This window comes from Aulostomus chinensis, chromosome 11, assembly GCF_037954235.1.
Source record: "Aulostomus chinensis isolate RoL2024-O1b breed Wild chromosome 11, RoL_Achi_v1.0, whole genome shotgun sequence".
Classification (NCBI taxonomy): domain Eukaryota; kingdom Metazoa; phylum Chordata; class Actinopteri; order Syngnathiformes; family Aulostomidae; genus Aulostomus; species Aulostomus chinensis.
Genome location: NC_141330.1, coordinates 6857464 through 6881838, shown reverse-complemented (window position 1 = coordinate 6881838; position 24375 = coordinate 6857464). Strand labels below are relative to the sequence as shown.

The 24375-nt window shown below is 40.8% G+C and overlaps 1 protein-coding gene across 3 annotated transcripts; it reads left to right on the top strand.

The window, feature by feature from the left end:
- The first annotated feature begins 2951 nt into the window (after window positions 1-2951).
- On the top strand, window positions 2952-23614 carry rspo1 (R-spondin 1). 3 transcript variants are annotated; one of them, XM_086217117.1, is made up of 6 exons: window positions 2952-3370; window positions 6927-7458; window positions 10290-10484; window positions 13631-13774; window positions 14959-15183; window positions 21911-23614. In XM_086217117.1, exons 2-6 carry the CDS (start codon window positions 7362-7364, stop codon window positions 22126-22128), a joined length of 879 nt encoding a protein of 292 aa, XP_086073243.1. In that variant the 5' UTR covers window positions 2952-3370; window positions 6927-7361; the 3' UTR covers window positions 22129-23614. The 3 variants fall into 3 exon arrangements, with proteins under 3 accessions (XP_086073243.1, XP_086073241.1, XP_086073242.1); XM_086217115.1 differs by having other exon boundaries at window positions 6763-7458; XM_086217116.1 differs by having other exon boundaries at window positions 6760-7458.
- Window positions 23615-24375: the final 761 nt, after the last annotated feature.

The window sequence follows — 24375 nt, the reverse complement described above, 5'->3', positions numbered from 1 at the left end:
CCTGAATCCATGCCCCACATGTCCAACTTTGGGGAAAATCTGCATAATAATTTAGGTGGAATCCTGCTGAAAGTCAAACACAACCAAAGATATTACCTCCTTGTGAGAATGGGCGAAGTCAAAGCGGCGGTGCTGCTGCCTGGGAATGCAGAGCGTGGTCGTACGCTTAATTAGGGCCACACACTGCAGCTTTCCTGTGGCGTCACTGACACCATCTCTCCAGTGAGCAGCAACAGAGACCGATGACCTTGTAAAAGCTTGTTTTCCTCCTTTTTGAATCCACGAGAGCCGTAATGTACATTGATTGAAGTTGTTTTTTAAATGACATACATGTGGGGTGAGTGAACGCTGGGTGTCGTCTGCTGTCTGTGAAATTATTAATGTACCAGCTGACATAAAATGATCGTGTTATCCTGGAGGCAGAGAAAGATCTAAAACATTTTTTCTTCTCAATTTTTGTCAAGCTGCTGCAGATGCTCTTGTTTAAACTATTATTATTACTCATTATCTGTCTTCAAAGTCATGTCTTCATATATCACTCTTGTTGTGTTTTTCTTTTGGAGAGAATAGTCGACTGCTGAGTCACCGACTCGTGATTTAGCAGTATTGATCTCTGTTAATACTGCATCCGTTTGTTATTTAGCCGCATGTATGACTCACATCAACATCTACTTTGGTACTGCCCGTTACAAGCAGCACTGGCTAAAGAAATCCTACGATGATATTGGTTTCGGCTGGGAAAAACAAGTCTCACCGTTTGGTCTTCAATCAATATATGCATGTGAAATATTAATGCAATCCATATTAGGGTAGTTTCTGAAATGGGAAGTAGATCTTCTATGTAACAACAGGCCATAATTGATTTATGTCCTTGAGCTGCCAAAAGGGTGAAATATTGGTGAAAGGTTTAGCTTTGATAATGATCAATACTTTGGAGAGCACATGCAGTACTTCCCTCACAGCTTGATGTACCCTGCCAGTGACTATTCATCTTTTTGCTTTTTGGTGCGAGTTCTAAAAGGTGCACATTGCTGTGGTACTCAAATTCCATTTTGAACAATAATTTGTTCACAGTGTTTCTTAACTTTAACAATATGAAGCTAACTGGATTTTACTTGGCGGTAATGATGAATGATGATTTCTTCAGAATTCACTGGGCGATAACTGTTTCTGCTGCAGTTCAGTCTGACATCCACAGAAATCTGAAAGAGTTCAAGTGCAATAGATGACAAATCCTCAAAACACACAACAAATCCTTCAATTAACTTCTGCCTGAATTAATTCTTTACAGATTTGTTGATTACCTTGTCAGACATTTTAATACTTCAACATATTATGTAATTATTAGGAAATTGATGACAGTTTTACATTGTATTTTGGGGGTTTTTAATTTCAGGTGTTATTTTCTAGTATAGAAGTATTTCAAATTAGGTTTGGTTTCTGAATTGTGTCTCCTTGGCATTTAAAATCAGTTGGTTCCACACACTGCGAAGAAATATTGGCAAAGTCATTTTGGTGGTAAAATCACGCAGACAAACAATTTTTGATAAATGTCACAACACAGCATATGCACCACATCAAAGAGCCTGTGTGCCTGGCTCGCCTCCATACCGTTTAAGCTCCATGAATCTTCTCTGTTTTTCTTTCATGACATCAAAAAGCCATAAAGATAAGGTGATGATATTGTTGTCAGGATTCTCTTTATTTCTTGGCAGTTGGACAAAGAAAACAAACAGGCAGCACAGTAACTTACTTCTCATGATGAATCCTCGGGTACGGTAAGTGTAGCTGAGTGTGCTTTCTGTTTGTTTAGAAGTCTTTTTACAGTCTGAGGAATGATAATCAGATTCAGATCAGATCTCCAAGAATTGTTGCGTATGGCCCCCTGTTGGAGATCAGGAGAGGGTAGCAGGGGGACGAGCAGATGTCCGATCTCTTTGCAGGATTAAACAAAACCTACCGAAGACTCCTGAAGAATTGTGCATTTTTTGAGAAGAAGCCATTTCAGTTCCTCAATAATTTGATGGATCTGTTACGTTCATGATTGTACAATTGATTATTATAGATAAGTAATACAAATAAGACTCGCAATTATGGTGTATCCATGCATGTATTTCTTCTGCTTTAACTTGTCAACTAAAATCACTCACTGAAACATTTTAGCATCATCTCTTTGTACTGCAGCTGGAGCTCCATGTCTATTAATTCATCTGGCAGTCTATCTGATGCTTCAAATATAGGCACAGCATTATTGTTTTGTTTACGGACTGAATCTAGTCTCAGTGGTCTGGTGGATTCTTACATCATTTTGTAAAAGCTGTGGTCATTATACAAATTATAAATTCAGTCTCTTCTGGGAGTTCCAGGAATTTGGGCAACAAAAATATACCCCCCCCCCCGCAAAGCACAATCTTTTTGTTTGTGACATTATGTTTCACACTGGTTAATTCAATATTTAAACACATCTAATCCTAAAAATGGGTCCATCTCTGGTAGTGTCTGCCTTTTCTGTTTACTGAGGTTGACTGCGTCAGAAATCTGGGTCAGAGGTCATTGAGAGGAGCCCAGAGCCTATTTGTGTTTACTGCAACTGTTAAAAATGCGTGTAAAAGTATTTAGTATTCTTAGATTGGATGAAATTGTTGCATTCCATGGTATCAGGTTGTAAAAATCCCTCTACAGCAGAATTTAATAGCGTTCTTATCCGGTTGAAGAGGCTTTTTAGGACAACTTTTTTTTTGGTTTTTAATCAAATCAGTCTTTTATACGCAATTACACACAACATTTGTTGTTAAAGAGCTACTCGGGGAGATCCACCGCTGGTTTTTCCTCTCTCAGTGAGAATTGGAGGGGTGGGGCCTGTGTTGGCCCCTGGCAGTGCTGGGGCTCTGATGCAAACATCACGGCAATGACTCCACTTGCCTGAGTTGGAAGCAGTTCGAGGTTCTGAAGGGGATTTAAAAGCGCAACTCGCCAGAGCTTCAGCTCAAACACGCGTGCTGACTTAAGAGCACGAAAATTAGTCAGGCTGGAAGTTTCATCGGAATATATGTATATATGTATATATATATATATATATGTATATACATATATACATATATAAATATTAATGATCTTTTTTTGTAATTTGCAGGAATTAATTTGACCTGTATCAAACGTTTGTACATCTTCTAACCAGGCGAGGTGTTTCTTGAAAATTGTGGCAGTTGTGAAATAAGTAAAATCATTTTTCTCTCTAAATGATGACAGAGTAAAGAGGGTATCCTGTAGGAGGAGTTGACCAAACAAGTTACGGATTTCCCCATATAAAATAGGAAATTGAGTCCCGAATGCTCAACGAAAAGCGTTACTGGCGGACCCCGACATACAGGTGGGTTGATTCCTATTTATCATTCATTTATTTTGGATAAACCGGTTCAGATGTACATGTTCCTGATTTAACTTAATGAAGAGTTTCGAAATTTCTTGCCTTTATTATGTAATACACATATTTAGAATTATTCGAGCGTGTTAATCGTCTGCAAATGTTATATCCGGTTTGATTGTTCAGTTTAATTTCGCAAACATCAGAGATAAATTGTTTGAACTCAGCTTTAATGTGCTGTATTCATAGGTGCATATTAATGCTATTTTTTTGAGGTATTTTTAAAAATATTGAACCACGTTGGTGAAGGTGTATTGAGAATAAATGTGGGGACAGTTGGAAATATAAAAAAAAAAAAAAAGCTATGAGCTTTTGCACTTTCCTGGCTATCTAGCCATCAACACACGTCATCCTCTCCAGTTTCAAAGTGATGGGTATGGAGGCATTTAGAAACACAGAGATGTTGGACTCAGGGCAGGTGGAGAGCCGCTTGAATTCCTGTCCCTGGAACAGCTGCAACGATGTGGGAGCCTGTGAGGCAACGCTGAACTCCACTGAGATCTGCAGGAAAAATCCTCGTACTTGGTGGTTTGACTGGAGGACAGCGCTTGTGATGCTCCTCTCTGAGGGCTTAGTGAGTTTCAACTGTTGCACATTTGACCTCTGAGTCCCATTAAGCTGCAGAGCAGAGGAAGCGATTACTGGAGTGGCTGAGGCTTCTGAGGGTGCTGCCGGTGCAGCAGGTGTCTCTTCACACTCAGTCCTGTGATAGATAGGCTACTTTATATCTGCAGAATAAAAGATGTTTAGTATTATTTGCGCCCTCAGGATGGCGGTGAATCCTCCCGTTTTTCTGATAGAATTCTGCAGTCTTTCTGTTTTTCATTGTGGTCAAGGCTGGCTAGAACTCCTAGGGTTCATGGCTTGGATGTAGGAATAAGGAATTCTACAAATAGCAAAATAAATTGAACATGAATGCTTTCTATGACTGGATGAAATCATACACGTATCTCTACTATTTTGAAAGCTGCATACACAAAAAGCCCATTCTGGGGAGCAAAACTGTCTTATGTAGAGGCCAAATTTTGTGGTTAATTCTACTTTTGTTGCACATGTGACAAATGGCATTGTCAAAATAATTTCAAATTGAAAACAAGTGTGTCTTTGAGGCTAGGTTGCGAGGCGAAATGGCTTCCATCATTGTTGTTTTTCCCTGTGGGGAAAAAGACACATCTGTTGGAATAATTTCATGAATCCCTCTTTGTCTTGTGTGTCTCAAACTCAATTTTAAAAGGCACTTTTCTCCATTCTCAGCCGATTTGTGTTAGATTAAAGAATGTTGGAACTTTATCTACATGTTGATCATCTTTTTGTCTTCGATCATCAGGCTAGAGGTTCATTCATGGGCAGAAAGTTCATCGGCAGGTTACATTTGTGACTCTGGACACAGAGTTGTGGCACCTTCTTGAGTTCAATAAATTCCCAGAGTGGGAGCTCCCTTTCAGTGCCTGAATAATTGATAGATCAAACTTCGAACTTACTAAGGAGGCAATTTAATCTCCTGACTATTTGATGAGCAAGGCTCAGTTTCATCAGGCTCAGCTGAAAGTGGCTGCTAGTGAGGAAAGTCTTTCACTGCATGTGCCAGTTCAGCGGATGGGGAAGTAGAGATGGAACATTCTCTGAATACACACAGGTGCAACAGTGGCACCCTCAGGTGAGACAACTGCCTGTCGTGTGGCTTTGCAGCACAGATGGACTCCAATAATCAGTTTCTCCTCACCTCTACAGCTCGATCCTTTCTCTTATCTCCTGTGTGGGAGCAGATATGGATGGCTGAGTGGTGGCTTTTGGCAGTGCGCAGAGAGTCATGGGAGTGCTGGGTTATGAAAGAGGCTCTGGCACATGTCTTGAGTTACTCAGAGCTGGAAGCGTTGTGTTCAGACTGATCCAGAGACTTAGCGTGTCTCGTTCTCCAATCATCACTCTCTCAAGTAACAAACAGGTGCTGCAAAAGACTGGCTGCGCCACTCTTTTGGCTCTTTCTTGTAAATATGACTTCAACTGAAAGGTGTCAGTGACATTTTGAGTCATTAAGTGTTATGAAGTAAAAAAAATATGGCGGGGAAGAGAGTCTGAAGTGTATACCATTTAGGAGAAGATCCCCTCCTGATCCCTTTGGAGTGTAGTCTTAGTGTAAAACATTGCAAGGGAATTGTGTGCCATCTTGACTCGTTCTTCATACAGCAGATCCCTTCAGCTCCCTGAATCCTCCAGTGTCTGATTTCATAGAATTAGGATATTCTTCAAGGGACCCATTTTCTGCTCTCAATAGAAGAATGTTAAGATTGGATCTTGCCAGTAAAGAAAACTGATTCTTGTAAACTTTGCAGCTTATTTATGGCATCGATCCAAATCCAAGAAATAGTGTAAAGTGAATTATTTTCTCTATCACATTTTTGTACGCTGTAACAAAGAGTGCTGTTGTCCTTTACGTGTTTAGATGCACCAAATGGCATTATCCTTTGTGTGATTCAGAGCTACAACCAACTGCCAAATATGGTCCTATTTTCTTTTTTGAGCTGCGAGGGAGGACCTCCCATTGCTCGGCTCCTATGTGTCCTCTTCACACGAGAGCTGTAAATACAGGCAGTGTTTGACACTAAAAAAAGATCTCAGCACCAAATATGACAAAGTCCTTTAATCCGAGTGTGTGTTACATTTCCCAGAGGGAGTTGGATACAATGAATTTCAAAGGATAAACATGCCTGATAAATCATTCAAGTCCAAATACAGCTTGGAGTGCTGGGACCCCTCAGTATTGAATGATCCAGCCATGAGTCTGAGAATGCAGAGATTAGATTATTAAGAACTTGTTGAATCCAACAAAATCTAAAAAGTGTATTTTGCCCTCCAAGTCCTCTCAAACAGGTCTCTCGTGCTCACGACTTGTTTTCCTCGCTGCTTTATTTCATTTTGACGGCAGAATGCAGGAAGAGCCAGCCACATTTCGGTGTGTCGGAAGAGAAAGTTATTTTCTTTTCAGCTCAATTCAAAATGTTGATGTTATTCTGACCAGATTGAGAAAGCTTGAAAGTTTCTCAACAACTATTTTCAGGCACGTTTGCTGATGTTAGCCGCAGGCTGGCGTTAGCCTCCAGCAAATATATACATGGATGGCTCTTTCTAAAGTCTGATGTTACAAAGAAGTAATGTCCTCTCAAGACCCTCACTTGTGAGTACCTGGAGGTTAGCATATACTACCTGAGACTGAGCGTGTAAAGTAATGTTCGTACTGATTGGATTTGAGTGGAAACTGATATCAGTTTTTCACCATCAGTACTTACAACAACCCTTCTCCCAAACCTGTTCCTCATCTGTTTGTCTCTCCTCAGCAGGTCTTGGCACAAGCAGATGTGTTGCCACATGTAGTCGAGAACATGCATCCATCTTTGTTTCAATCTGCAAGCCCTTATTTTAGTATCCACCCAAAGCACCTTTAATAAGACACATGCTTGTGAGCTCAGGCAATCACTGACAACGAACCCTGCTTCCCTGCTAGCCCATGGGTTGAACCACCAGAAGTTCGGCAATCTCCTCTCCACTATCTCCTCCTCTTCATCCTCTGCACTGCCCGAGACCCCCCTCACACCTCCTCCATTCTCTAAACTTGCCCAGTCTACTTCCCTTGCCAATACTACCACCAGCGTGATGGAGTGTTTTGCCTCAGGCTTGTTTGGACTTGCAACCGCAGAATCACCCTCCACCACATAGAGCAGGGAACGCCGCAGCAGCCACTAGAGTGAAAGATACAGACAGACAGAGGGGGGACAAGGGAGAGAGCAGCAGAGAAAGAGAGCAGTTCCACATCAGAGAGGAAGGATCATCCATCCCAGAAGCAGAGGGATCCACCTGTCTCACAGAGGAAGGGGGCCCCCCACCTGATCCATCTGGTTGCAGAGGGGGACCCTGCGTGGCCGGGAAGGCAACTGGGACTATGCAGCTGGGACTGGTGGCGCTGGCAATGGTCTTCCTCAGCTCCATGGGTCACAGCGATGCTCTCAAGCTCTCTAAGACCAGACGGCAGAGACGAGGTGAGTAACCACACTTCTCTATTCCTCACTTTTTTGTTCCTCTTTAGCCTGCTGCCTTTCATTTCTGTGCTCTGAGTCACGGTGGTGGGTGTCTCATAAACATTTAACGTGAAAAGTAAAGATAACACGTTGTTTATTTTTTCATTATTCTTATTTGTTTTTCCAAGGCGGGTTATGTGCGGTTCAGCGTTTCCCCTGAATAGCTTGTCTTTCTTCCTCTTTTTAAAGATTATGCCTTTCACAGTTTATGTAAAACTTTATGGGTATGAGGATTGTTTATAAAGGGGGTTTTGATGGATTCATCCTCAAAGCCATTGCTCTTTTTGCTTGCTCTTTTGTGTGAAGCTCTCTGGGCACATAACAGAATGAGTACCTGACAGTTCTAAGCTCTCAATTGGACCATGACGGCTGTGTTGTTGTTGCAAGCATTTTTCTGACCTCACGCAACCAGAAAGATGGTGCTCAGGCACACTTGTAGTTCTTCTGTGGACTCAGACTCAGAACTCGCTGCTGGTTCTGAGGATGTACTGCTGCTGTTGCAGTTTGTCTTATGCAATTGTGATGAGGACAGAGGGATTTGGGTCACTCACTATATACATGAGTGCCCTCTACTGCGTCACAGTCAGCTGAGACTTTTCCCCTCCGGATATGGATTCAAATTTATGCCTCTCATTTACAGTTGTGGGTCTTTAATCTGTGTTTTCTTCTTCCATTCTTCCTGGTAGGCAAATAGCTAATGACTGAGGGAGCTATGTTTCCTCTGGGCTTTCTTTGTTCCCTTGTTGAATTCAGTATCATGCAGGGATCACACTCCAATCTATTGTAGAGCCTACAACCAAAGCCCTTGTATTTCCTGTCATTACGAATAAACCTGTCATTAAAGCTACAGTGCGGCATTTTTGTCGCCATCTTCTGGCAGTGTCAGATATTACAATCCCCTGTCGACACATGCTTATATCATAAGCTCCACTGTAGCCTATTCCTTTAATACTGTTTCTACTGTAAAGCAGCAGGTGACGTTTCCTAGCGCCACACTGGTCCCTGGAATCACTCTAAGAATTCGAATCATTTGGTCTGAGAAAATTTGTAAAGCCTAGAGGAGCCACAAGCATATGTTATTTTCCTTTATTTAGAAGAGGGCTTATGGGACAGCCATCTCAGCTGGTGTAAGTCTGATACATAAAAAAGAAGAAGGAAAGAAAGAAAGAATAAGCAGTCTCCAAACAGCACCACGCCACCACATACAACACTTCATAGACTGTGAAAGACAGAGCTTTTGCGGGCGGCCACCACCTTCATGAGCATTGTCAATTTAATTTAAATGAAAATATCATGTGCCAAGTTAATTTCATATTTCCTGCCTCTGTAGCTCCAAATTAAAATAATTTTCTACGAGAACACGTTTACTGTATTATGAAGAAGTCACAGTTTGTCAGCAATCTTAGCATTGACTGCTGTGTTTCAACAATAACGCATCTACAACCACAACGGTAATTTTCTCAATTCTGTGACAGCGGCACAGTTTGAAATGTTGCAGGGGTACAAGAACAAGACATATAGAAGAAGAGCTGCATGCAACAGGCTGCAGCTTCAATTCATCTTGGTAACTCACCCCTCTGAAGTGTTGAATCACTGACTGCACGTTGTGTGCAGACCACCATCGTCACAGACTGATGGAAAAAGGCCAATTCATGTCTGACTTCTTTATCACAGTGACAAGAGTTTGTGTAGTTCTCGGAATGCTGGAGAAACACCAGTAAGTGCGTTGCCATATCAACCAGGACAATCAACCATAGTACTCTTTAGGACCATTATGAATTTAGTGAGCAGTAAGGCCTGGCTGTAATTGTTGTATTTTAGGTTAATGTGACTCATGCCTGGTGTAATCTGTTCATGGGAGAACCCTTTTAACGCTTTTACCATGATACTTATCTATGGGAGGCAGGACGGCAGATGGATGGCTGTGTGAGAGTATGTATATTTAGAGCTGATATAACACAGGACTGTTAATTAACTCTGACAACAGTGGTTTTGTCTCTGAATGACCCCTGATTTAAAAAAAAAAAAAAGATGTGCACTCTGGCACACTTTTCCTAGAAATTATTTAGATCACTAGCTGGACACACTTTTTGGAAGATGAGGAAATTGGACTGATGTCAGGTTCTGAGATTCTAAAGAAATCAATGCATCTGCAGTGAATTTGTAGTCTTCAGATGGGGATGCTTGCTAAACTTTCCGTACTGCTACCAGTATGGAAAATAGCTCAACCTAATGTGCTGCGAAAACTTTAAAAAAATATTACCCGGGACATGTATCTGGCTAAGACACGATCACAGAGAAAATGGCATTTCTTATTTCGAGACAAATCAAGAAATCTCAATAAGAATATTTGTACTTGCTCCATTGGCTTAGCACATGCAGTATTCAATTCTCTTCCGTGTCTGTCACTACTGCGCTCTCTAATACCCAGTGGAGGATCTGTGTGATGTTAGTTGCCTTACTTTGACTGGTTCTTGCTCAGCTGTCAGCTCCAATTACCTGGGCTTCTCCAAATAAAAATCTGTTAAGGATCCCTTGCAAGCAGCTTGAAGTAAACACTGAGTAACTGTTTGGCCTGGCCTCCAGTTAGACTGCGAGCATTAACCCCTGCGTGTTGCGACGATAAAATGCCGGCTGGTTTACGGCTGTATCTGTTGAAATTAAAGCGGTTGTACTCGTGCAGGATGTTGTTAAGGTCATATCTTGCTGTGAATAAATGTTCTTTTCCTGTGATGGTTCATCAAGCTTAACCTGACTGATTCTTTCTCTGTCTTTACCTTATTTCTCCACAGTTAGTGCTGAGGGGTTGCCATCTTGCCCCAAAGGCTGTGACAGATGCTCTGAGTATAACGGCTGCATCAAATGTAAGCCCAAACTCTTCATCTACCTGGAGCGCAATGATATCCGTCAGATAGGTGTGTGCCTGGCCTCCTGCCCCATGGGGTACTTCGGCATGAGGAACCCTGAAGGGAACAACAGATGTACCCGTGAGTTTTAATTTGTGTTGTGCTGTCCATCAAATAGTGGTACCCCGTCATAAGCGTCTACATAGCTGATCAAGTCAAATCCATCCATCCATCCATCCATTTTCTTCCAATTATTCCTGTTAAGGGTCACGGGGGGGGGGGGGGGGGGGTTGATTTTAAGCTCATCCTCCCATGTTTTTGTACAATATGTGAGGATACCTGAGTTAACTCTGCCAAGAAGGTAATGTTTTCAGTGCAGTTTATCTGCCTTTTAGAAGAATTATGCAAAAAACTACGGGGCTTGAATTTCAACAAATTTGCTGCAGGGGTGTAGCATGGGCCAAGGAGTGATACGCTCAGTTTTGGGCTCAGTTTTGGGCTCAGTTTTGGGCTAGATCGCTTAAACATACTGAAAAATTGCATTTTTTTTTCTTTATATTGGGTTTGACTGAAGTTGGCTTGTTGGAAGTTATGTGTTCTCTTAGTCTCCTCCAGTTTTTGTCCTGTGCTTGTGATTTGTATATTTTTCTAATAGCAATAACACCAAGGCTGCACAGGTTTTTGTGTAACACAGAAGATGAAATATTACAAGCGCATACACTATACAGCGTGGATTTCTATATGTCAAATAATTATGTAAAAGCCATCCTACCTCGTTAAGTTTTTTTTTTTTTCTCCATTTACCATTTGTCTCTTTCATCTCTATTTATTTCCTGATTTGGTTGCACTGAGTTATCCCAGTGGATAAATGCTCAAAAAAGGTATTTGCTGAACAAGTGGAAAGTCATTTAATGTTTTAATTGGCTCATTAGGAAGCTTGGTTAAAGCGTGGTCACACTCACTCTACTTACCAAACTCACTGGTGGCAGCTGTCTGGTACTTCTAGCAGAGGAGCGCCAGCGTTCGGTCTGTTGTCTGTTTCTGTTTATTTCTGGGCAGAAAAAAGGATTGCAACAAAAATCCCAACAAAAACATGTCTATTATATTGTTGTTTACATGTTTTTTAGAGGATGTGTTTTTTATTTGTCCGCATGGTTCATGCCAGGCCACAGCTGTGTTGTTTTTTTTTTGTGTTTTCTTAATGGTGTCAAATTTATACATATTTTAAATGCGCATGTAGCATCTGACCTTTTAAAGTAATTGAGGAAATTACAAAACATGAGAAGGCGAAAAGTTTTTTTTTGCAACGGTAAATTTGTTAAAGCATATAACAGTAAGTATATTGAGAGCTGAGTGCTACCAGTGCTCGTTGTAAGAGAGTTGCTGTCTGGTGAGCAGCTACATCTCATGCAGCCTGTTGTGATTATTCTGCTACAGTAAGAAAAATGCAAACTATTCTCGCTCGAGATTTATCTCCAACTGTCTATTCCTTCATTTTATAATGTTTTTCAGGTGTGCTAAATACTGTTACCCTCTCGTTGCAGATTTAACCCTAGTTCTAATACTGCAATTTGTAGAGATTTAGAAAATTTGAGCTGTATTTTTTTTGTTTCTCCAGCTGTCACATTATGAATATGTCGAACCTTTTTTTGACAGGGGCGCTTGATGTGCCCCTTATTGTGAGTCAGATTGAATAAACTTCCAGTTTTATTTCAAAATATTTTATTATTCTAACAAACCTTTCCTTGGGATATTCCAACAGCATCTCATTGCAACTCAAGTTGTAGTCACATTTAATCTATCAGTTGACTTTCCATGTTCTTGGTGATGAACAGCACAAATTTCAATTGAAAATTTTCATCATGGTGGAAACATGTAATCCCTGATTCCATTTTTTTTTTTTTTGCAGAATTTATCTAATTGTTATTGTTATTTACTGACAAGAGTTTCCTCAAAAGACATTTTCTAATATTAGGATGTGCATATAAAGTTAAGGTTTGGTGAAGTTTAGGCACAAAAAGCTATATAACCTGTCACCTGTCTCCCACAATAAAAAAAAAAAACACACTTTGTTGCATCCCCCCCCTCCCCCACCACCACCACCAGCATAATGCAATCGGCTGCCTCATCGTTACGACAACTAGAAATGTGTGTACACGGTTCAAGAGGTTCAACTTTGTGCCTATTACATGAACTTCAGTGAGACTAAACTGGATATTTTTTTTGTTACACTGAAAATTACAGAACGTTGTTGTTACTAATGCTTGGCGTTTGAGTGAGAATAACTCCTCATAAGAGCAGCTCACACTTGGAATGGAGCGTGTCTGTTTCAAAACATGTTTTTGAAAAGTTTTGCAACCCCCTATGATAGTGTTTTTGTATTATGTCAAGGCAGTACTCTGTCCCGGTCATAACCTGTTGCAGAGCAGCCTGAATATACTCAGCAGATTCTTTCAAGAGGCTCTCAGTGGCTAATCTGGGTTATTATCCAATCATCTAACTGAGATGTCATCCCAGACTGTCCTGTTAGAAACATTTATCTCACATTATAGGTTATTAACCCTGTTATACACTTCTGTCAAATTTAGCTCTCAAGAGCTTAAATAGTATGTGAGAGCAGTAGACAAAAACATTAGGAAAGTCCCAGTGAGCATTTAGTGTTCGAACCCTTTGTGACTGACCAGATATAGTAGACCCTCTTATGTTCAGCCAACGTGAATAAAACTGTTCACGATCTGTATAATTTTTGTAATATTGACACGTGAAAATTAACAGGTTTCCGTCTCTGCTCTGCTCATGAGGAGCAGTTCGCCAAAATATTACACCTTTCAAGATGAGACGAAAGCTTTTTGGGAGTCTTTAGAATGTCTGTTTTTTGGTTTTTTTTTATCCTCCATGTTTTTAATTTCAACAAGTTGTTTGAGGTGTGGAGAAACCCACTCTTGAGACCCACTGAAGCAATAAGCTCCTGGCTGTACTTATTCACACCCCTTTACCAAAAAAAAAAAGGCCTCTGTTGCATGTTTTTTTAAGAGGAGTGTTACACATGAAATATCCCCCTAAACAGACCCTACGACCTCAGGAAACTTCAAGATCTTCAACTATTTGCTGTTTTTTCAGCCAAGTGAGTTCAAGTGATGGACAGTGTACAGGAATAAGAAAAGAGATTTCCTGAATAAGAATAAAAAAATTGGATAACACTGAAATGAAATGAAAGAAAACAATCAAAACCAATGTGAGTTTGAAATGATTTTTCCTCTCTTTTTTTTCTCCCTTGTGTCTTTCAGAATGTAAAATAGACAATTGTGAAGCGTGTTTCAATCGCAATTTTTGCACAAAATGTAAGGAGGGCTTATACTCTCACAGTGGGCGATGTTATGTCAGCTGTCCTCCTGGCCAGCGCACCGCTAATGAGACAATGGAGTGTGTAGGTGAGTGGCCTTCGAAGCAACACAGCCTTATTTGTCATCCTTCATAGAGACGAATGATAAGATAGATGTCATCCCTGTGGTTGCGATGGGGAGCTGAGACTGGTTGACTGCCAGCTTAGCGCAGGTCAGCATACTTCTGTCAGATCTTATCAGGCAGATAAATTTCAGCATTGATTTGCTCAGAAATAGCCATCCTCATCCTCTCTTACAAAGTCAGCCATGATGAGTAGCAGCAGTCGCTCTTTTGATGTGCTGGCTGAAGTTTTGAGGTGCTGTGTCAAATCAGTGCGCCCAGCCAGGAAAATAGTTCCAGCTATTTGTCTGTTCCTAAAATTACAACATCTTGTAAACTTAAATTGTTATGTCCTTGTTGCAAGTGTTTCACACAACCCTATATGTGGTATTTCAGGCATGGAAAAATTGTATTTAATGGCTGTTGATAGAAGTAGGCTAACTTACCCATTCACTACCATTCATTGTGCTAAGCTAACTAGTTAGTCGGTCTCTGTGGGTCTCAGCTTCCTAACACACACACGGGAGAGAAGGGTATCTATCTTCTCGTGTGGCTCTGGGGAGGATGAAAATAAGGTCTATTTCACAAAAAGTTGGCATGTCTCATAAACATTGTGCTATTTACAACCTGCAAGCTTTAACCACTGCTACCTTGAAAGCTACTTGCTATAATCAACAAGGAAATAGTATTCCAGTGTCTACTAGCTGGCAGCTCGTAGGTGTGAGGCACATGCTGCCTTTGCATTCATCACTTCATCTGAGGAGCCAGCAAATTCTGGAAGTGAACTCTTGATAAAACAAACAATATCTTTTCAGCTTCCCTTTTTTTTCCTCTCTGCTGAAAGTAATTCTGCCCTAAGTCAGAAATGACAGAATTATCAGTGAAATCCAGGCAACTTGGCTCAGAGCTGCAAAGACCTGGAGCCTTTAACTACATTTTTGCCTCATTTGCTGTTCCTCTAAACTGAGCCTCGTGGTCCTCACAGCTATACATTTTTAGTACATTTTCCAGTTTACAACAACCTCACCAGTCCACTTTGTCTAGAGATTTTGACTTAAACTCATTGACCTGAGCTAAAACGGCTGAGCTGTAAAAAGCAAACAGGAAAGCTAAAAAGCAAATGGGAGATGTCGGCGCTGTGAACCTCTCACTCACCTTTATTTTTCTCTAGGTCAGCGTACTGCAGAGTGTGAACTGGGCGAGTGGAGCCAATGGAGTTCTTGTATGAAGAAGAACAAAACTTGTGGATTTAAGAAAGGCTCGCAGTCTAGAGTGCGTGAACCACTTCCACCGGTCCACAGCTTGGACACCTCGCCAGGCGTCATACCCCCTCAGAACTGCTCTCCACAGACTGAAAAAAAAAAGTGTATTGTGACCAAGATGCCCTGTGTGAGAGGTAAACACAAATGCATGACAATGACAGAAACCAGATAGGAAGCCCAGGAGGTGGGTGATTATAAAGTCGTTCGCTCAGATCAGACAACAGTACTTAGAAGGTAGATGGACAAGCTGTGAGCTCTTTGTGCCTCATCAGTTATTATCATGACTGATGGAACTATTACTCAACATCCAAAGGGCTGCATTCCCGCCAGTGTGTCTGTGACCCGCAGCATGTTGATTGGGTTTGGTTTGGCTGAGCTCACAGAGGGATACAGAATCTCTCGACTTCTCAGCATGTAAACAATAAACTCCATCTTTGTGCCAAGCAGATGAAGGGCGGACATTACGCATTGCAAAGCTGGACAAGGATCAAAGCTAGTAAGAGCTATTTGTTCTGAGGATCGTTAAAGCGTGAGGTTTACATGACCATGACATGTTTGCTCGGGCTCTTATCATCCACACAGCAGCTTGCTCTCCAGCAGGTTAGCAGTCATTCTCACCAGTCAATAGTCATTATCAATTATCAAACAGCGTATTAGTCGCTCTTGGCCTCAGTTGCTGCTCAAGCTTGTAAAAGAACAGATCTGGCTAAATAGTCCAGAGTTTATTAGATGAAAAAGTGTAGCAAAAACAGCAAAATCGGGGTACGAAATCTAATATTTACCAGCAATGGGATCATAAATTTTACAAAACATAGAAATACGAGTGGGGCTGTTGTTTATCACATTAGTAGGTTTGGTCTCTGCAAAGAACAAACTTAGTTCAGCCCGAGTTGAAAAGACTTAATCAGAGTGACATTTCTCTCAAACAGATCCAATAAAAAGTAAACCTGATAACCCTCATGAAGGCATGATTTGTTTCAGGGTATTATACTGCATTACTTTGACTTTTTGTGCCTAATAAATTGGCAAGTGAGTGTAGCGTTGTGGTCGCGTCAAGACGGAAAAATCCTGACACATTTTGTTGTTGCTCAAGAAGGAGCAGGCTCCTCGACGGAAAAGCAGTGACGGTACGATCTGAGAAATGAGAAGGAAATTCTCTCAGGTTGACGTCTGCATCCTGGAAAGAATTTCAAGTGTTGGATTCTGGAGAATAATTTGCTGTGAAATATTATAAACTGCGCTATAAATACTGCAACAATAGGTCACAGCGGAAAGGAAAGGAAGAGATGAAGTGTGAGGTGTCACCAGATGAGTGATCCGTCTTATGAGCTTTAGTTTATTGTTGAAATTAAAACAAGAGTTCAAAAATATACTTCTCTCCTGTGCTTCTAAATAAGCTTGAATTAAAAGACGGACATTCCTGCCAAAATGCACAGGAACATGTTTTCGTCTCCGAGGTAATTCATGGGTAATGGTACCATGACTCCGGTGAACCAGTTCGTGTGGGTAAACTCACTCGGTGCAAAAAGAGCCCAGCTGTGGATTCATCTGTGGGAGTTGGCTGGCAGGCTGGCTATATAAAACACTGGGGGCAGACCTTGTATAACATTAGTGATTTAGTGGTCTGCAGATCTCACGCTTTGTCTTGGTTTGACTACAATTTTTTTTTCCCACTTTCTTCAAGTTCTTCAAGAGGTTCTCACGCAAAAACAAAATTTCCTGGATGTGTTGTTGCATTTGTCAGGCAAAATTGTTTATTTTGAATGGAGAGGAGGCGCAATCAGGGTTGTCATAAACCGATGGAGTCCCCCTCTATTGGACCCCATTAGAGATTTGTTAGAAAATTAATTAAGTCCTTACACATGAGGAACATCAGTTCAGATGCTGGAGAGTTTGTGAAAGGAACTTTTGCAGGTTCCGCTATCATTCATTATGTCTCATTCATATAAACTGAAACTATAACTGCTCAGCATCAACTGCTTTTGTGGATACTGGCCAAAACATGGTCACAAACAAGTTTATTGATTCAGGACAGTCTTTGTTTACAATTCTTCGTTCAGTTCACACGAATGCATAAAATGAAAGAAATTTGAGACCTTGATTTAGATTTGAGTCTGTCAGTTTTACCGTTTTGGCTTCAGTCACGCGACTTCATTATGTATTATATTGGAATCATCAATTAACTATTCTACACACCAATCAGCCAAAACTGGAGGCGTTCATAATGTTCCTGATATTTATCAAGAACTCCTCTCAGTGTAAGACAGCAAAGTTCAACAGCTTTACAAATTACAGCCTCCAAAATGACCGTTAAATTAATTAATACCTCTCCACTTCCCGTCCCTTGAAGGGGGACTTACTGCAGAGCTGTAGTATTATACTTGATACTAAATATGTCAGTGATTTTAATGTTTTGGCTGATTGGAGTGTAGTGTAGCCAATAAATTATTGCATGGTTAGATGCGCTATATAATACTTGCTGTGGTTGCGCAACGGGGTCTGTGGCTGGCTGTAGGCAACTCCCTGGTCCAAATGATACAGTCCAGTCATGATTGCAAAACACAGAAATGGAAAATTAGAATAACCAGTTGATATTTTTTCTTCAAAAATAGGGTTTTCCATAAATAGCACACAAACAATTAAAAACTATGAAGAGAATCATTTATGAAGTATATATAAAGTGGTATTTTTTCTTAGCTTTATTCATATTGATGGCATGAAAACAAAACAAAGAACGGCAAAATCTTACTCGGACCCGAACGGCTGTAATGTTTTCAGCAGTGATAATGGCACGAGAAAACAGATTCTAAGATCTTCCTGTTTCTGCACTCCATGCTGGCATGTAGCCCGCTAGCTTTCAGAGTCAAAAGCCACTGTGCCACGATGGAACTGTGGTCAAAAGTTGTTTTTGTGTTAGGTCTCTCCACATTCACATCGCTGAACGCACGTCATCATCATGTAATGAGTTTCATCAGTTGTGTACAAACATGTTTCTGGTGAAATTTGAGAATATTATACCTTTAGGCTTTTTTTTTTTTTTTACTTTTGCACGAAAACCATAGAATCATAACTGTTTGCATGACAAGTTTCAAAATGCCGGTAGGGAAATAAACACAGACCTACAGTTATTACAGCACAGCAGTAGACAAACATGGTGGCGCCATAACCCGTGCTGTCGTCAACTGCATAGCGAACACTGTCCAGCCCTTGGCACGTGTTCACTCAGTTTCCAGGATATGCAGGGATTCTCAATGCACAAGTTCATAACAACATTCACCACTATAACTACCCTCCCACAGACATACAAAACTGAATAGTTTTGAGTGCTGCCTAAACAAGACTATATATTATGTCCATGTCCACTTTGTAACTGCTCTTCATGTCCTTCTGGGCCATGACTGTGACTGAGATTTGTGTCACTCGACAGTCCTGATTGCTTTTATATTTTACAATTGTGCTGCATTTGCAAGTCAGAAGAACAAATCACTTTCCTTTCCTGAACAGTTTGTATTTAGAGAGCAATTATACGCTGATGTGTATGAGAGGACCAGTGGAGAGGCCGTTGTGGGCAGTTTATGTGTGTTATTTAGTAGGACAAGAGTGTGAACATTTGTTCAAATATAAATTTACAAGACCAACAGCCCACAGCTTCACTGGCAGTTCTGACAAGCTGTACTTCAGCAGAGAGGAATTGGACATATTATATTAAATTGAATTATATCTATGACCTGATGATGGCACTAGATGAAAATTCAGGGGACCACTTAACAAATTATCCTGAGGGGAACATGAATGTTTGTGCCAAAAATTACAGGAAACCCATCCAATAAAGACATTTTATGAAAAACCACAAATATAAACCTCATGGTGGCACAAGAGGAAAAGTCTGACAATGACCAAACTTAGTTGGATGCATCCTCAAGGGAGCAAAAATGTTGTGGCAATCCACCCGACAGTTATACAGACACTTCAGCCCAGACTAAAGTTGAAGGCTGAATGAAATAAAAATATTAAATGGAAACACTTAAAACAATAGTTGTTCCATATTAGAAATACAACAGTGTACTAATGAAATGGCATTTTAGAAAGATGGGTTTTGAAATGTACAAAGTGTCACTGATCCTCAGGAAGGGAGATGCAAAACCATGACTGCAAGAGCCTGATCACCTTAAGACTTGAGATGGGACACTAAAAAGGTTCCTGTCCAAAAGGAAGGGAACCAACTGCTTGAACAACCCCCGTAACCTGTTTTTGAAATGTGAGGCCTCAATTAAAAGATTCTAACATGTTTAGCTTTGGCAGTTCTAATGTCAAAGTGGCATGCAGAACAAGGAGGGCCCAAGAATGGATCCTTGGGGAACACCACAGGTCAGAGGGGCCACTAATGAGGAGGCATTATCACCCATCCGTGAAAAAGTTCTGTCATGAATAAAGTCTGGGACAAAATCCCTGGCACCAGCGATGTAATCTGTTCTGTGTATTCGGGTGGTGCTTTTTTTTTGGCTTGACTGGTCAGTACAACTCTTCTCTAAAAAGGGCTCTGTTTTGGAAAACATTTTTTTGAGAAATGGGCAATGAATTTGCAGGATCTTGCCTCGTGACTTTGATAGTTTGATCTGACTGTCACAAGCCGGACTTGCACAGGACAGACTGAATTTGCATGAAGTAGAGGACCACTCAAGATATTGCAAATTTAGATTCTGAACACTACAACACCTTGTTTTGGTGTTCCTCTACCTTGACCCTCCTCAAACATCCTCTTCAGCAGGAGCAATACGAAACACAGTGGGCTAGCTTCTGATTTCTACCACATTAGACCCAATGGCAAGGCAGCATCCAAATATGAACAAGGCACTGCAGCTAAAATCACAGGGCATTCAGCCTAATATTCCAAGGACTTTGTGCTGTCCATAGGCCAATATTTAAGCCCCCCCCCCCCCCCCCCCCAAAATGCTGACGTGATTATTATATGCAAATATTACATGGAACATTTGGTCAGGTTGGTTTTAACCTGTCCAAGTAGAGGTCAGCAATGCTAGCTGCGGTATGGAGTACATGAGCTGCCCAGGAAGTGGTCTTTGAGGTAGTCTGCTTCTATGTTGTTATATATATATATATATATATATATATATATATATATATATATATATATATATATATATATTAAGAACCACCCTGTGCTGCAGTTGCACTGAGCAATTTCCAAACGTAGCAAAACCCAGTTGATACAAATACTGTTTTTGTACATGGTTACTCAAGGCTGAACCCAGCCCCATCCTAATTGATGGGAATTCCACAAAGTGTCCTTGAATGTTTGAGTCAAGTCTCCACACCATACGCACTTTGAAAGACAAAACAACTAAAGAGTGTGCCAGCATTTTAAGACAAGTGGCTGAATCTTATTCTGCCATTCATCTTATCATTATATTTTTGCCATACTCTCCTATTGACAGAGCCAAGAGAAACCTTGATATCGGGCTGAGGATTGGGTTGTAATGTACTGTCCTCCAACATTTATATGAGACAAATTTCAGGGTGTGCAGCCTCGGTTATGATACAAATCCTGATCTTTTTATATGTCTCTCTGAAAATGACTTGCAACCTGTTCTCACTCTTGTGAGAGGCTAAAATATGGAAAGTGTCAGTATACTGCAGCACATCCTGCCTCATATAATCTTTAAAGATGAGGAATTGTGAGTGCTGTGACGTGACAGGACAGGGGAATTGTCAAAACCAACCTTCTCTTAAAAGTTAAGAATAAAAACTCTTATGTGTGAAAAATTTAAAATCCAGAGGGTCAAGCCTTAGCCTAAAAAAGATTTAATGTTAGTTATAATCTGGTAATTGTGTCCTTTGACAGTAAAAATGCTGGAAAATGAGTCAGACAGTTTGAAGGGTCACAGAATACAGAAGCGTCACAAATGAAATGACAAACCTGGAGTTTGGATGTATTCATTTTATATGTAAAGAGCAAAACATTACTTGCAGATGATGGCAAAACACTGGGATACAATTTTCAGGGTGCATTAGGCGGCCCAGTGATGACGCTTACTCTATTTCAAACTTGTAGAGTTTTGTTATTTGGCCATCTGAGCTGTTTGCAAATAGTTGTGATGATATGTCGATGAGATGGCGGAGCTGGAGGCCTGACGGGTGGACGTCTCAGTACCTTCAGCCTTGCCGTTTAGAAATCTCATCCACCTGATACCCCAGAGTTCTCCTCATCACCTTGAGCTACTGATGGCTGCTCCAGTGTTAAAGTGGACTGTACCAGGATCTCTTAGACCAGGGGTGTCAAACTGATCCAGTAAAGGGCCGTGGGGCTGCAGGTTTTCATTCCAAGCAAGCAAAAGCAACACCTGACTTGACTTAAATCAACTAAGATGTGTCCAGGCGTTGCTTTTGCTTGGTTAGAATGAAAACCTGCAGCCCCACGGCCCTTTACTGGATCAGTTTGACACCCCTGTCTTTGACTGTGCAGATTATCACCCATGCTGCTAACACTAGAAACATTGGCCTATGTATTATTTTGTCCTATTAACTGCTTAAAATTGTTTTCTTGTCTTTGTGGAACACTGAATGCTGCTGTTTTCTCGACATATGAATTTAGGATAATTTTCTAAATTGAATGTTCCTGTTTTAAAATTGTTATGATTGTATTATAAAACACACAACCACAATTTCTGATTACCAAGCACCTATCGTCCACTCTCATCTGTGAATGATCTCTGTGGTTAATTTTGTTTATCCAAGAACGGGCACTTTCACACACAACATCCAATGATTGCAGATGCTTAACAAGAGTTTATTCGAGCTATAGTATAATCTGGTAATCATGCTTTCTGCATGTGATCACTTCAGACAGGAAGAACAAGGGAGACCGACAAGATGATGCGAATGGTCGAGAGAAGGAGAATGGACGCGGACGAGAAAGCAAAGATGGCAGTAGAGGAGGTGGAGGAGGAGGAGGAGGTGGAGGTGGAGGAGGTGGAGGTGGAGGGGAAGGAGGGGGGAGGAGGAGGAAAGGCCAGAGCAGGACCACCACTGTTGCTAGTATCACAACCAGCTCTGTCACCTAAACTTGAACGCCTGCAGGATGAGGCTGAGAGAACAACAGAGACAATATCTCAGCCGGCATCACCAGCCATTCATGAAAAACTTCACGAAGAGTGGGGTGATGAAGGAACGGAGTAATGCTGCTAAGCATTGTAGATGATGCGCAATGAGAACTGGAGGACTGCTGCAACACAAGAGCCTTCCAAAAGCTTTTTTCTTTTAACAGCTATCTAGAAGAGAGTGGCATCTTAGTGGTACCCAGAAAGACTCGCTGACTTTTCTTCTTCTGTGAGGATCACGGCTGGACAGCAAAGCCACATATAAGATCCTGGTTCAACGGGGTTCTTGTCGTGAACCACTCTTAATCCCTTTTGAACTAAGAACAGATCCTTTGTTTCAAATGCAGCAGTCAAGCTGGAAGCCTGGTACTGAATGGAGGGTCTCCTCTGGTCTATGATGTATTTTGTTCCAGTCTGACTTTAATCACAATCTGGTCCCCATTTGTGTTGTGAGAGGTGGCAGATGGATTTTCTCAACAGCCGGTACGTGATGCAAAGACAATGAATAGTATTAAGTCCTGATACCTTTATTCCCTATTGAAAGAAAAAGAAAAGGCACTGGAAATCATTTGCGGTTGCCGAGGACAGACGGTTTTCGCTATATTTTTTAGGAGGGAATCTGTTACATAATAAGCCTGAAAAGATGTTGAGGAAGATGTTGAGCTCAGCTCATATCTCTCCCGGAGGTCACGCAAAATTGCCATTCGATAGTTTACTTCAAATTTAATATCAGACAAAAATAGCAAGATTACATGTGCGTGCCTGAGAGTGTGCATGTGTGTGTGTCTGTACCTTAAGTTGGAACGTTTGTGTATTTTGTATGCATTTCTGCACGGAACTGAGTTGTTTGTCGACAGAAACTAGTTACGTTGTGTACATGTGTGTTTACGTTTGCACATGTGTGTTAATATTGGTCTCTGAGACTGATGTAATAGTGTCTGGGAAACAAGATGAATAAAATGTAAATGCACAGTGATATATCAAATATGCAGTAACTACAAGCCACAGATTATTATTATTATTATTATTATCATTATTATATTTATTGTTATTATTATTACCATTATTATCATTATTATTATTATTATTATTGTTATATGAATTATTATTATTATATAAGCCATCAAATCATCAGCTGCTCAGTAATCGTGTATTTTTGCAACAGGGTCTGAATATTTTTTGCACAACCATGTTTCCTACTGGTCAAGTTTTAAAACTCAATGAATTGTACACATTCATACTCTGGCTTCATTATGTTGCAGATAGAGATTTTTTTGTTTTTGTTGTTGTCCTTGCTTAAAAAAAAATTGTTTTCCATGCATCCGTTTGCTTTACACAAGATATTATTTTCAGGTTACATGCTACATTATTCATTCATATTGTGATGCTGAATATGTCAAACTGTGTTTATCAGCAAACATTAGTATCATCCTGTATAGCTTATTCTGTGAAAAGCCTAAATAAAGTTCAGATGATGGTGATTAAACTTCAGTCATACACTGATTTTGCAAGTCATCTGTTTCATTTTGCCTCCAAGTGATTGGCCGTTCCCAGCCTCGCTGACATGTTTCTTCCTATCTGGTTTTCACCGCTTCAGCAGATCTGTGAATTCCAATATCGGTAATTGCTTTAACAGTGTTACAATGGCTAAAACTTTGAAACTAAGATCCAATTTGCAGTGAACTGGAATCAGCCGTCCAAGAGGATAAGTCAGTCATCAATCTGTTATGGATAAGTAATCATCCATTGATATTACAGACTCAGCAAATGCGTGACAAGGGAGGTCAGTCTCTCTGACTGCTTTGACAGTTAAGTGTCAGTGCTGCTGGGATATGATGCGTCGTGTGCCCTCGGTAGTTATGGTATTGTCCTCCACAGGCTACAGGAAGCCATCTTGGAAGGTGGAAGAGCTTCGATGGTGTGATAACCCCGATCACCGGCCAAATGCTGGCGCCTGGGCAGGGGTCGTAAAAGCAGAGACAGAAATAAAAACTAATGGTGTGTCATAGCCAGAAGGGAGGGGGTATACCCTGCCTTGGACCCTACAACAAAACAGCCGTTTCTCATTACCAAAGGGGAGGGCAGGGGGAATGGTAGAGTATGCACCGTAAATTACACATTCATCTCTCTTCCTGACCATAAATTCTTACCCTGGCTCCATTGAACGGAGCGCTCCCTCACCTCCTTCTCTCTCTCTCTCTCTCTCTCTCT

Bases quoted from the DNA above. Each gene is read 5' to 3' on its own strand.
- rspo1 (XM_086217117.1), top strand. From the start codon at position 7,362: ATGCAGCTGGGACTGGTGGCGCTGGCAATGGTCTTCCTCAGCTCCATG. The intron at 7,459-10,289 runs GTGAGTAACCAC...ATTTCTCCACAG, and splicing joins GACCAGACGGCAGAGACGAG to TTAGTGCTGAGGGGTTGCCA. The intron at 13,775-14,958 runs GTGAGTGGCCTT...ATTTTTCTCTAG, and splicing joins TGAGACAATGGAGTGTGTAG to GTCAGCGTACTGCAGAGTGT.